Genomic DNA, 13178 nt, shown 5'->3' on the forward strand with positions numbered 1-13178 from the left:
TTAAAGACTTTGCCATAATTGTCATTAACAGCATAAACATCAAACAACATAAAAGTACTAATTTAATGTGCCCTATCAGAGTAGGTAAAATACAGATTTTAATTTCATTATTCAAGTGAGTGGGAGTAATAGGTTACAATATATTTTATAGTTAATTTTAAGGTCTTTTCTGTAAATTGAAGAACGATTTTTTGCATATTGACAAAGTCAGCAACATTTCAAGTTGTTACAAATACTTAACTCTTTCCTGGAAATTGGAATTGCAGATATTGACTTGATCAAGTTTTCTGGTGGAAGATCCAACACTCTGGAAAGCTAAATAATAAAAAAATAAAACACAGCAAGATTGTCAATAATCCATACCAGATTTAATGGAATACTACTCATCAATAAAAAAAATATTCAGATATTTAACTTAAATGAGCCTTAAGTGCACTATGCTAAGTGACAAAAACCCAACTCAAAAGGCTATATATGATTTTATTTACTTGACATTCTGGAAAACCCAACTATGACAGAGTATCTTAAGCAGGCTCCAAGCTTGGTGTGGAGCCCCATTCGGGGCTCAATCTCACGACCCTGAGATCATGACCTGAGCCGAAATCAAGAGTCAGATGCCCAACCAACTGAGCCACCCAGGTGCCCCATAGTATATGCTGATTTTTAAATCTAAATCTCAGAGTACAGTTCTTTGTTGTTTTGTTTTTTTTTAATTCTAGTCTTTGGGAATTACATTACTTAAAGCCCCTACAAAACGGTTATTTACTTAGGTCATTTCCCTATAAGTGGATAAACATTTCCAATGCATTTATAGAATAAAGGCTATAACAGTTCATGTTTATACTACAAAATGTTCTTGCCAATCTAGGTACACCAATAATACAGGTTCTATCATAATTTCTCTTAAAAAAAAAAAAAAGGATTCAAATTTCCAGTTCCACTTTTACTAGCTATGAGTCACATATGAAAAATGGGGTTTAACCCTGTTAAACTAGGGTTCTTATAAGGATTAAGAAAAATGTGTCACATGATGCTAATAATGTTATCTTCTTCCTTTAAAATTAAGATTTTATTTTGGACATAATGTCTCCCAAATTTACCATAACCACTAAGATTTTATGCCTATCTTAAATATAACTAAAGTCTGCTGGAAAACAAAACGAAACTTAGTTACATTTTTAAAGCTTTTCAGCTGACAAATAAGTTTTGAACTTCAGTAATAAAATATTTACATTCAAATGAACAACACACAAAAAAATTCTGTTTCCAATATAAACTAAAAACTACTTAAAAATTGCATATTTAGGTTAAATGCCTGCCTTTGGCTCAGGTCATGATCCCTGGGTCCCTGCTCAGCAGGGGAGTCTGCCTCTCCTTCTCCCTCTCCCTCTGCCATCCCTCCCCCCTCCCCCCCTTTCTCTCAAATAAATAAAATCTTTAAAAGAATTGCTTATTTCTTGGGACGCCTGGGTGGCTCAGTCATTAAGTGTCTGCCTTCAGCTCAGGTCATGATCCCAGGGTCCTGGGATCAAGCCCCACATTGGGCTCCCTGCTCAGCAGGAAAGCCTGCTTCTCTCTCTCCCACTCCCCCTGCTTGTGTTCCCTCTCTCACTGTGTCTTTCTCTGTCAAATAAATAAATAAAATCTTAAAAAAAAAAAGAATTGCTTATTTCTTTTATTATATCTCAATTGCTCCAAAAAAGGCTCTGAGGGGAATTAACACATAAAAATAAAATGGAGGTGTAAAACCATACCAGAAAACCTAAGGTAAAGACAGTTACTTTGCTTTTTGGCTACCAAGGTACAAAAAGGAATCTAACTATATAATACAGTGCTGCCTGGCAACGAACTTTTCCTAAAAGTAAATTCTAAGACAGAGTTATATTCACAAAGATTTAAATACCAAAATAGAAAGTATCTTCAATAGTAGTTTTCCAAAGGCACAGAAACATTTTTATATAATGTAAATTAGAAAACCAAAATAAAGAGACTGAGACAAAAGGAGAAATGGAGAGTCACTGTTTACAATGAGCACAGTTTCAGTTTTACAAAGGAAGAGTTCTGGATAAGGTTGGTGGTGATGGTTGCATAGCAATGTTAACGGACTTAATGCCATTGAACTGCATATTTAAAAATAGTTAAAATGGTAAATTTTGTTGTATATATTTTCCCATAATTAAAAACAAATTAAAAAACCTAAAAAGACTAGGATGAAGTAGTGGAATGAAGGCTTCCTTACATAATCTCCCACCTCCCACCCATTATCAAATTAAAATGAAAGGGGTGGAAGAAAGAATGGAGAGGTGAAGGAAAGGAAGGTAGGTAATAAATAGGCAGATTGGTTGGTTCTCCAGCAACAAATATAGAGGATAGGCACAGTCCTAAGTCAGAAACTTCAAAAGGGATAGCCAAGGAGACAAACAGCAGCTTCTGAAGAGGAATGGAGCAGCCCTGTTTGGCAAGTCTCCTAACTTGATGAACAATTTTCATCAATACCCCAAGCTGGAGAGAAAAAAAATGAATCCCATTATTTTTTTTTCATCTATGACTGGAGGGAGATGCTACAGAGCTGTGGGAGAGAAGGAGTAAACAGAGAAGTGAATTCCAGTACTTTTCACAAGTGAAAATTCTAGGGCAGCACACTGAAGTGCTCTCCAATGGAAACACAACACATTCCCCAATTAAATGGAGATTTTGATTTGGTTTTGTATGGGCAGGAAGAATCAGAGGAGGAGCTTTTATAGGAAGGTGAAAAAATATCAGAGCTAGCCAAGCAAAAATTTAATATGCCAGGTCAGAGCTCAGGAGTAATGTACACAGGTCACCAGAACCTACCAGAGAGACAAAAGAGTGGAAAAGCCCTAGAGTTTATGTTTTCGCAATCACAAAAGCAATGTGAGCCAAGAACAAATCTCACATAGAGTGAAGTCACCCACACAATGCAGGAACAAACAGAAAGTGTGGGCAGAAAGGTCAAGCATGAGCAAGATGAAAAATAGGCAAAACAAGTAGGCAAACAAAGTGGGGGAGAGAAGAGAGGGAAGGACAGAAGATCAAAGAACTCGTCTAGAAAAATATTACCAAATGAATACAAAGACATTCATCAAAAGTGCTTCAAGATTTGTGAACGCAGTAAGAACTGAAAGACAGAAAAAGAGATAAAAGGGAGTCTAAAAATTAAATAGACAAATTGATAAACATTTTTTATTATAGAATTAAGAACACAAAGGAACATTCATAATTGAAAATAAATGACACAGAGGCCTACGATAATCAGAGAACACAGATTTTAAAAAACATAAATTGAAAGCAATCAGAGAAAGACAAATAAAATTGGGTACAAGATAATCCAACCTTAGGATAACTGGTGCCCCTAAAACACAAAAGAGGAGGAAAGAAGCAAGCAGACGGGTAGATACAATGGTTCTCCAGCAGCATATACCATAACGATTAAAGAGATAAAACCCAAACACTCTTCAAAAGTGATAGCCAAGGAAAGATGCAGAAGGTTCTGAAGCAGAATGGGCAGTCTTGTGTAGCGCAGGGCTTCTTGGTCTCTCTTGTCAGAAGGTATAGAGACGAAGCAACAAAACCCAGGAAAAATAAAAAGTATTCATACAGATCTTGGCTCCCCCAAAAGCATGGCCTGAGGAAATAACTTTGGGCAGGTAGTTTATTTGGGAGGTGATTCCTGCGGGCTTAAGTGATAGACTGAGAAGCGTGGGAAGGAAGGAGGAAAAGTTAAGATTGTGCTGTCAAGTTTACTGCTATAGGCAACGGGGGCTTAACTGCCACGGTACCTTCTAAGAAGCACACACAAGGTCTACCAAAATGGTCTATTCAAAAAATAGGAAGCAGGAGCTTCCATTCCCCATTGATTGACAGCTGTCCTTGAGGGTGTTAACTGCCTCATCTGAGCAGAGTATAGGCTGGAACCAGCAGGCTTTTAGACTAGATGAGGGGCTATTAGCAGTAAGTGATTGGAAGCACATGTGAAACTGGTCACACAAGTGGCAACTAGAACAAGAAATGTGACCAAGGTGATGTGAGGGCATAATAGTCAATAAAAGGGAAAATTTCCCTGAAATAAGGAACCAAATTTAAATTGTGGTATATTGCTACAATGACACCCAACAGTAAAAGAAAAGGACTAGACCTCCATGCATCATTATGGATATACCTTTTTTAAAATTGAGGCTAAGAAACAAAAAACCCAAGTTGCAGAAGGATGATTACACTGTGACAACCACTTACATATATTTTATTAACTTGTAAAAGAATACTATTTAGACATACATGCATAGATAGTAAGTGATATGCACAGATATAATAATACAAAACCTCACATGGGAGGAAAGAGTTTGCAGCCAGGGATGGGTACCCGGAAGATTTTAATAGTAATAGCTTATTTTTTAAGCTAGGTGATGGGTACATAATAACTATACTTTTCTCCATGATTAAATATTTTGTGAAAAAAAGAAAAACTGAAACTACAGATCAAAATAAACTACGTCAGGAAAATATAATTTGGAATATTCAACACTGAGATACATCCTGCTTAAGTCATGAAATTTCAAAAATAAAGCACCCAATCAAGAAAACTCCAGGGATGAAATAAATGCACTTTACTTTGCAGCCATATTACCTAACCACAAAGATCACGATCTGGTTAAAGTAAACTAGATTTTTCACAGAAGTTGTAAACCGATATGTTTGTTTCACCTGCTCAGCTGTTTTTTAATCTGAATTGCCAACATATGAAAATTAATAAATTTTAAAGTAACACTGGATCGTTGTATGCATTTGCATCTGTAGTATCCGTATTTGGAAAATTCAAATTCAGAACTAAATAATCTGCTGTTACTGCCTTATTTCTAAAATGAAGATTTTTGATATTACTTCTAAACATGTGAATTTTTTTTTAAAGATTTTAGAGGGAGAGCGCGCGTGCGCGCACGTACACGTGGGGGGAGGGGCAGATGGAGAGAAGCTGAAGCCGACTCCCCGCTGAGCAGAGCGTCCCGTGTGAGGCTGATCCCAGGACCCATGAGATCCTGAACTGAGCCGAAACCAAGAGGCTGACACTTAATCAACTGAGTCACCCAGGTGCCCCATAAACATGCTAATTTTCTAATGATTTAAACCTCCTTTTGATACTTCTATGGTTAGTTTATCTGAGAAGTCAAAATTTCTTAAAAAACCACACAAACAAGTTAGGGGCGCCTGGTTGGCTCAGTCCATTAAGCGTCCGCCTTCGGTTTGGGTCAAGATCCCAGGGTCGTGGGATCGAGCCCTGCTACTGGCTGTCTGCTCAGCGGGAACCCTGCTTCTCCCTCTCCCTGTTGCTCTACTTGTGATATCTCTCTTTGTCAAATAAATAAAATAAAATAAAAACAGGTTAAAAAAGTACTATCAGCCCTTCTGAAAAATCTGCTTATAAAGAAATCTGGCCAATTAAGCCATACCTTAGGAACAGGACTGGTGGTAAGCATCTTACCCAATTCAATATAAAATGCATAGTAGGGGCGCCTGGGTGGCACAGTCGGTTGCGTGTCTTTGACTTCTTGAGTTTCAGCTCAGGTCATGATCTTATGGTCGTGGGCTCTGCGCTCAGCGGGGTGTCTGCTTGAGATTCTTTTCCCTCCCCCTGTCTCTCTCTCTCTCTCTAAAAATAAATCTCAGAGAAATAAAATGCATAGGAAACAAGTTGTGCAGATATGGTTAATAAACAGTGTTATACACTTTGAGAAAGGTACCCAAATTAGGAAATGTAAAGGAAAATTATACCAACTACAAAAAATGCCCTCACGTCTAATGGCAAGGGTTGATAACTATCTAAATAAGAAATATCAAATTTTTTTAAAGATTTTATTTATTTGAGTGAAAGTGCATGTGCATGCAGTTGGGGGTGGTACAGAGGGAGAGGGTGAAGCAGACTCCCTCCTGAGCAGGGAGCCCAACATGAGGCCCATCCCAGTAATGAGGGAGCCGAAGGCTGTAACCTCCCCCCACCCCCAACTCCCGGGTGGGACACGTGTGACATTCTTCCAGGAATCTCCCACTATCTTAATGTTAATACCTTGCAAGGAGAAAACAACCTTAACGTGACAATGGCAAGGCCTCTGGTATCTTGTAGGTTGGTACTTGTTAGCATATGAAAGTTGTTTTGAAAACCTCCCTTTTTCCTTACTTCCCCCAACTCCTGAGTATAATCACCCACTCCTCAAGACCCTGGTGCAGCAGCTCTTTCTGTCCACCGGTCCTGTCCCCATGGTTTAATAAAACCACCATTTTGCACCAAAGACATCTGAAGAATCTTTCTTGGTTGTCGGCTCTGGACCTCACCCCACCAAACCTAACCTATATTCCAAAACTATATGACCAGGACCGCGAGATCATGACCTAAGCCCAAGGCAGATGGCCTAACCAACTGAGCCACCCAGGCACCCCTGAAATATCACAAGTTTTTTAAAAAAACTTCAAATTGTAATGTTTTTCAGGGCGCCTGGGTGGCTCAGTCGATTAAGCGTCTGCCTTTGGCTCAGGTCATGATCCCAGGGTCCTGGGATTGAGGCCTGCATTGGGGTCCCTGCTCATTGGGGAGTCTGCGAGAATTCTCCCTCTCCTTCTGCCCCTCCCCCCACTTGTGTGCTCTTTCTCACGCATGTGTGCATGCTCGCTCTTTCACTCTCTCAAATAAGTAAAATCTTAAAAAAAAATGGTAATGTTTTTCAAAATCTTATTTCAGAGGACTCATTTCAAAAATATAGCAATAATTTTTGAATAACATTTTAATTTCTTTAAACTCAAAACTTTTAATATTTTTAATTTAAAACAGCATTTTGGTCATGGGGTACATGGATAATCAATACTATTATACATTTAGTAGTTGGACTTTTTTTTTTAATGATTTTATTTGAGAGAGAAAAGGAGCAGAGGGGAGGGGCACAGAGAGAGGGAGAAGCCAACTCACCACTGAGCAGGGAGCCCAATGCAGGGCTTGATCCCAGGACCCCGAGATCATGACCTGAGCCGAAAGCAGACACTTAGCCGACTGAGCCACCCAGGCACCCCAGTAGTTGGACATTTTCTATCATAAAACTTAAAAATAAAAAACAAAAAAACAACAAAACCACCTCAAAATAACTCGTTACGATATAGCCCAATTTTTGTAAAAAGGCATATCTAGTATTTTTATTCTGCCTGTATATCTGCAAAGAAATATTATCTAAAATAAAGGTCAACCAATGTTAATAATAATTATTTATGGGGGAGTTGTTTTTTTTCTTTTACCTTTTTGTATCGTTTAATTCTTTACAATGGCTGCTTAGGAAGATACCAGCTGTCTCTCATGTTACCAATCAGGGCCCCAGCTAGTTAAGTGTTTTTAATTATAGGAGTGGGGTGGGTGGGGCTCAAAAAAAGAAAAATTAAGAACCACTGTCAAGTGGTCTAATGTCAGAGAGCACGGTTTTTAATTCACCTAGATTCTCACAGGTCTGGAATTATTCTGGAAATAATAAGATTTTCTTTAACTGTCTCTCAGCTTGGATTTAGTGCTTTCTCTGATGAGAATGTGGCCTACGAGTTTCCTTAACTACAGGATTTCCTCTTTCCCCTTCAGATAAAAGTTTCTCCTGGCCTTGGGCTTCACCTAGGACTCTCACCAATAAAACATGGGCCTATTGATAACTTTCTACTTGAGACCTTAGATTGGTGAAAGAAAAAAGTTTTACAGAATAAAATATGCTAAAAATTATTCAATTAAGACAAAATAAGACTACAACAATAAAGCTCAAAATTTTAAGAGAAATAAAATCCACAAAATATTAAACATATTCCTTGACAAACTAACACATGAATAAGGAGGAAATCTGAGGTTGAAAGAAGGGAACATTTAAGAGAGTATCAAAAATGAAAATCCACATAAGCCAGATCTGGTTTGGGAACCTAAGATCAGTTTGTAATGTGTAATATAATAATGGCTAATATGTATTCAGTGCCTATAGTGTACCAGATACAATTATAAACCTTAGATCTGGCAACAGAACATCAGAGATCCTATAGACTCTTTGACTTCCAGGGTACCCAACATGAGAAAGCACATTAATTAACCAGGTTAATGGTTCTCAACCATTCCTTTTCCCTTAGGCACACACAATTCTTTCCCCAAGTACCCAATTACTGAACACAAAGCCAAAAAAATATCCTATCGTTCTGGTTCTAGACAGGTTCTAAATTCAGTTAGGAGTTAAACCTGCCAGGTTCAAGATCAAAATCTCTGGTAATTTCATAAAATTGAATTTTGCGGGCGCCAGCTGGTTAAGTGTCTGCCTTCGGCTCAGGTCATGATCTCAGGGTGCTGGCATGGAGTGCCCCATCAGCTTCCCTGCTCAGTGGGGGAGTCTGCTGCTCCCCCTGCTTGTGCTCTCTTGCTCTCTCGGTCAAGTAAATAAAATCTTAAAAAAACACCTAATTTTGCTAATGAAAAAGAGATCCTTAAGCAATCAGACATATAGGCAGCAGAACTGGTATTTTGTATGAAAATTAGCTGTGCATTTTTTTTTTTTAAAGATTTTACTTATTTGAGAGAGAGAGAATATAAGCGGCGGGGGGGAGCGGGGGGGGAGCAGAGGGAAAGGAGGAAGCAGACTCGCCACAGAGCAGGGAACCCAACACATGTTGCAATTGCAGAACCCTGAGATCATGACCTGATCCAAAGGCACTTAACCGAGCCACCCAGGCTCCCCTAGCTCTGCATTTTTACCCATATAACAGTCTATAGGCCACTAGTCTTAAAATTCTTAAAATGTTATCATTCACTCTTCCAGATCTTAAATTATTTAAACTATTATCCCTGATTATTCCTTACTTCTGACTCTGATATAACCAGGTCAGGTGTGCACATTTGCCACCAAGAGCCAACGCACAAACACTCCCACAGTTGTAGAGACGTTCTTCAGGTACAGGTCTGGATTAACTCAGACTCAAACTGGCAGCAACTGAAAACTTTACAGTTCAGAAGAGAACTTTCCAAAAGACTTGGAAGGCAAATTATTACCAAGTATCTATAATGAAAGAAATTTAGCACAGCTCTTGAAGAACTTGTAGTTTCAAGCAGAAGTGGATGCTGGTGGGCCTGTGAGAACAGGTTAGAAGCGAAGTATACACCTAGACCATTCAGTCAGTCCTGCTGTTCACCTGAATGCGGATGTGTATCTTCCCCACATAAATATTTCAGCTTAGACTAGATGACAACTGGTCATCAAATTTAATTGCTCTTTGAAGCCACACCTGAAATCTAATAGAACTCAGCAGCAGTCAAGGAACACTGTCTTCTATTCACAGCTGTTAGCAGTGTACCTCTTGTAGCATGTTATGTAAATATAAACTAATGAGGAGAAGAGCTTAAGCCACTTAAGATGCAACAATTACACAACAACTAAATGCAGCTTGTGATCCTATACTGGAAAAAAAGACTACTGAAAAAAATCAGCAAAACTGGAATGGACTATACACTAAATGAAAGTATATATGATATTATGTGAATCTAATGACTATACCGTGGCTGTGTAAGATAAGCCTTGTTCTTAGGAAGTAAACAATTAGGTATCAACAGGTTGAGGCGCATGCTTTATGAAACCCACTCTACGTGCGTGATACAGGAAATAGAATGATGAAGCAAATGTGGCAAAATGTTAATTGGTGGCTTTGGATAAAAAAGTATATGGAGTTCTTTGACCTATTATCACAACTTTTCTATAATTTTGACTTTCAAAATTAAAACAAACAAAAAGAAAATGAACTCGCTGGATTTAAGTATTTTTTTAAGTACGCTCCACACCCAGCGTGGAGCCCAACACAGGGCTTGAACTCAAAACACTGAGATCAGGACCTGAGCTGAAATCAAGCCGGATGCTCAACCAACTGAGCCACCCTGCTGCCTTTCAGCTGGATGTTTTAAACTTAACATCAAAATCTAAATGAAAAGGAACTGAGAAAGAGAAACAAATCTACACTCCATCATTATGTTTCTGAGCCAAATAGGGTGCTGAACATTTTACAAAGGTTATTCTACAGAATACAAAGAATTTGAACTTTGGGTTAGTAGTTCAACTCTACAATTTTGTTGCTCTGTAACTTTAGGTTATTCTTTTCATCTTCCTGTCAGTGTCCTCCTCTATAAAATGGAGACAATGCTACAAATAGGATGACTGAAAAGATTAAACATGACAATATCAAGTACTGTATACTTTGTGTGTACACCACTGTCCTAAGTGATAGGAGACAAATTTCTATGGGACTCCTAGGTTTCTGCATGTCTTGTAAGCAAGGCATAAAATCTTTTCAAAGATGCTCATATAGCAAACAGATTTGTAAGACAGAAAAAGTATCCCACTACAGAGCAAAGGGAAACATGCTTACTGCCCATCCTAAAAGCCTCAGGGTCCCTCTCTTATGTGACACAGCACCCAGCCTGTGCAGGTGTCATCTGACCTTCTTCACATCAAAGACAGGCTTGGCGAACCAATACAAGTAAATGTTGATACTCTGGCTACTACTATTGCTGTGAATAATAAAATCCTCTTCTCTCACCCAGGGATCTCATGTTTTCTGGCCACCACCCATGGAACTGTGGTAGACTAGTAAGGTAAAGTCACAAACCCCTCACAGTTCTTGACACTATGCCCTTTCTATTAACATTATGTCATTAGATCTTATCAATAGCCCCATAAAGTTCAGCAAAACTGCATGGTACAAGTGAGATATTCCACAAATAGTTATTATTGTCTTAATCATCATCATCAATCCTTGCAACAATCCTGTAAACTTGGAATCAATACCATCATTTTACAGAGTCAGTAACACAAATGGATTTTAATCCTTTCCACTTTTATCATTTTATCTCATAGCTTTAAAATTATGATTTTAAAACTTGTAGTTTTAAACTCATTTGGTGAAGCTGCAAAATTTATATTACATCACAACAGCTTATTCTTTAAATATGTATTAACAGCCTTCTATGTTTCAGGCACTTTGCTGGTGCTAGAGAAATAGCGAATAAAACATGCTCTCTGTCTTCACGAAGCCTATAGAGAAAACACACCAAAACAAGGAAAACAAACAAAATAACTAATTCCCTAATAATCAATTAATGAAATGATTATTAACTCTTATAAATGCTATGATGGAAGCAAACAAGGGTCTGAGATAGCAACTGGGGACACACTTTTCAAACTACAGGTTGTCAGTTGGGAATAAATTCAGAGTCCTAACCAGGATTTTCTGAAAAATATAGTATAAGTAGAAAAGAATGCACACACATTATAAGTACTGTTTTGTGAAACTTCCATCTTGCACAAAGGGTCATGATATAAAATCATTTCCTTTGGGCACAGGGAATATCTATGCAATGGGAATGGAAAGACCTTGCTTTGTTAGAAAAGCAAAATTACAGTGTGGCTAGGATCCTGCAGAAAGGAAGAATAGGGTGGTATGAATGGATGTTGGAAAGAAAGATGTTAAGGTTCTGGTAGAGTTTGTGCAATGTAGTTTATTTAAATAGGTAAGTGACATGATTTTACATTTGAGAAGTCACTTTTCTTGCTATAAGGAGAATGGATTTGAGGGAGGGCAAGGATGGAAACAGACCCATCAGAATGCTGTTGTAAGCAGATGATGTAGGTGATAATAGCTTGGTTTGGGGTAACCAAAGGGAAAGGCAACAGGGAAGGAAAAGAATGGATAGATTCAAGGTATTTTGAAGATACAGTCCAAAGGACCTGCTGAAGTGAGGCCCAAGAGGCATACTCTAAATTTCAGTCATATCCAAATATTGTTGTTCCATGAACATACACCATGCTCTCCCATAGTTCTGTTGTCCATACATATGATGTTCTTGGAATATCCTACCACTCCCCAAGCTCTCACCCTACCAACCTAGTACACTCCTATCCATCCTTCCTTCAGGACATTACCTTTCCCACGAAGCATTCCCTGACATTTGGAAGCTGTCTTCTCCATATTCCCGTAACACCTCACACGTTTCTAATACACTGGTTACAGACTGTACTGTAATTAGCTGTTTATACATGTGTTTCCCCAAGTTAGTCCAGAGCCATGCCAGGACAGAAGCCATATTCTATTCACTTTCAACCTTGGGACTGATAATGGGACTCCTTAGAAAAATATAGATTCATTATCAAAATTTGCTGAATGTGCTATTTCATGTAATACATTCCTTCACTCCTAAACTAGCAAAGGATCCTCATTCATAAAGATATGTATTGCACATATTTTTATTTAACCTTATTTCAGATCATCCTTCAATGACTCCATGTTTGGAGAAATATATATTTGCTTAGTTTATGTTGCCATACAAATCTATTAGATTCTGTTTTAATGATCAGATTGTGCTTCTTGTCTTTATAAACAGATAGCACAGCGTATAGGAAAGGGCTGATTTTGAATTTAGACCCCCGTTCATAAACCAACTCTTCAATTTACTGACCATGTGTGGACCCTGGCCTAAGGTAGATTTTTAATCTCTGGATCTCAGTTTGCTCAACTGTATAATACTTCTATGTCATAGGGTCATCATGGGGCTTAAATGTGAATGTAAAGTAACTAGCACAAAGACACACTACATATTCCTGTTTCTCCAACTTACCTTCTTTACAAGGAAGAATATAGCCTTTGCAAAACTAAACACAATGTTTCTGGTCATGGCATTATCTTGACCTACGGGTTGAGAATGGAAATCATCTTACCTCTCCCACTCCAAACACATCCTGGACACTGAGGTCCAAAACTACCTACCCTGGATATAGCCTACTGTCTACATTAGCATCACTTTATTATTTCTTTGTCTTCATTAGCATAACTTTACTATTCTAGGAGACTCCTGCCCAGACGAATAGCTTGATTATTCATTACAGGAACTTCTTGAAAAATCAAGTCTTCAAAAAAAAACACACTAACAGTTTATACCCTAAGATTCCTTGCACTACCTTGCCTTCTTTCTCCCAATCTTAAAACTTGTGAAGATCAGGGCGCCTGGGTGGCTCAGTTGGTTAAGCGACTGCCTTCGGCTCAGGTCATGATCCTGGAGTCCCGGGATCGAGTCCCGCATGGGGCTCCCTTCTCCCTCTGACCCTCCCGCCTCTCATGCTCTATCT

The 13178-nt window shown here is 38.4% G+C and overlaps 1 protein-coding gene across 5 annotated transcripts in view; it reads right to left on the reverse strand.

The window, feature by feature from the left end:
* RARS2 (arginyl-tRNA synthetase 2, mitochondrial) overlaps positions 1–13178 on the reverse strand; it is a 57422-nt gene that overhangs the window by 42923 nt on the left and 1321 nt on the right. For 3 of the 5 annotated variants that reach the window (XM_025862374.2, XM_025862367.2, XM_073893594.1), the window contains exon 2: positions 242–315. In XM_025862374.2, coding sequence (XP_025718159.1) covers positions 242–315 — 74 coding nt within the window. Of the gene's footprint in view, positions 1–241; positions 316–5497; positions 5669–12670; positions 12742–13178 lie in introns of those variants that run through there. The other 2 variants (XM_073893593.1, XM_025862388.2) reach the window with 2 other exon arrangements.

Source organism: Callorhinus ursinus, unplaced genomic scaffold, assembly GCF_003265705.2.
Source record: "Callorhinus ursinus isolate GAN/ISIS: 27379988/994484 unplaced genomic scaffold, GSC_fseal_2.0 scaffold6, whole genome shotgun sequence".
Classification (NCBI taxonomy): Eukaryota; Metazoa; Chordata; class Mammalia; order Carnivora; family Otariidae; genus Callorhinus; species Callorhinus ursinus.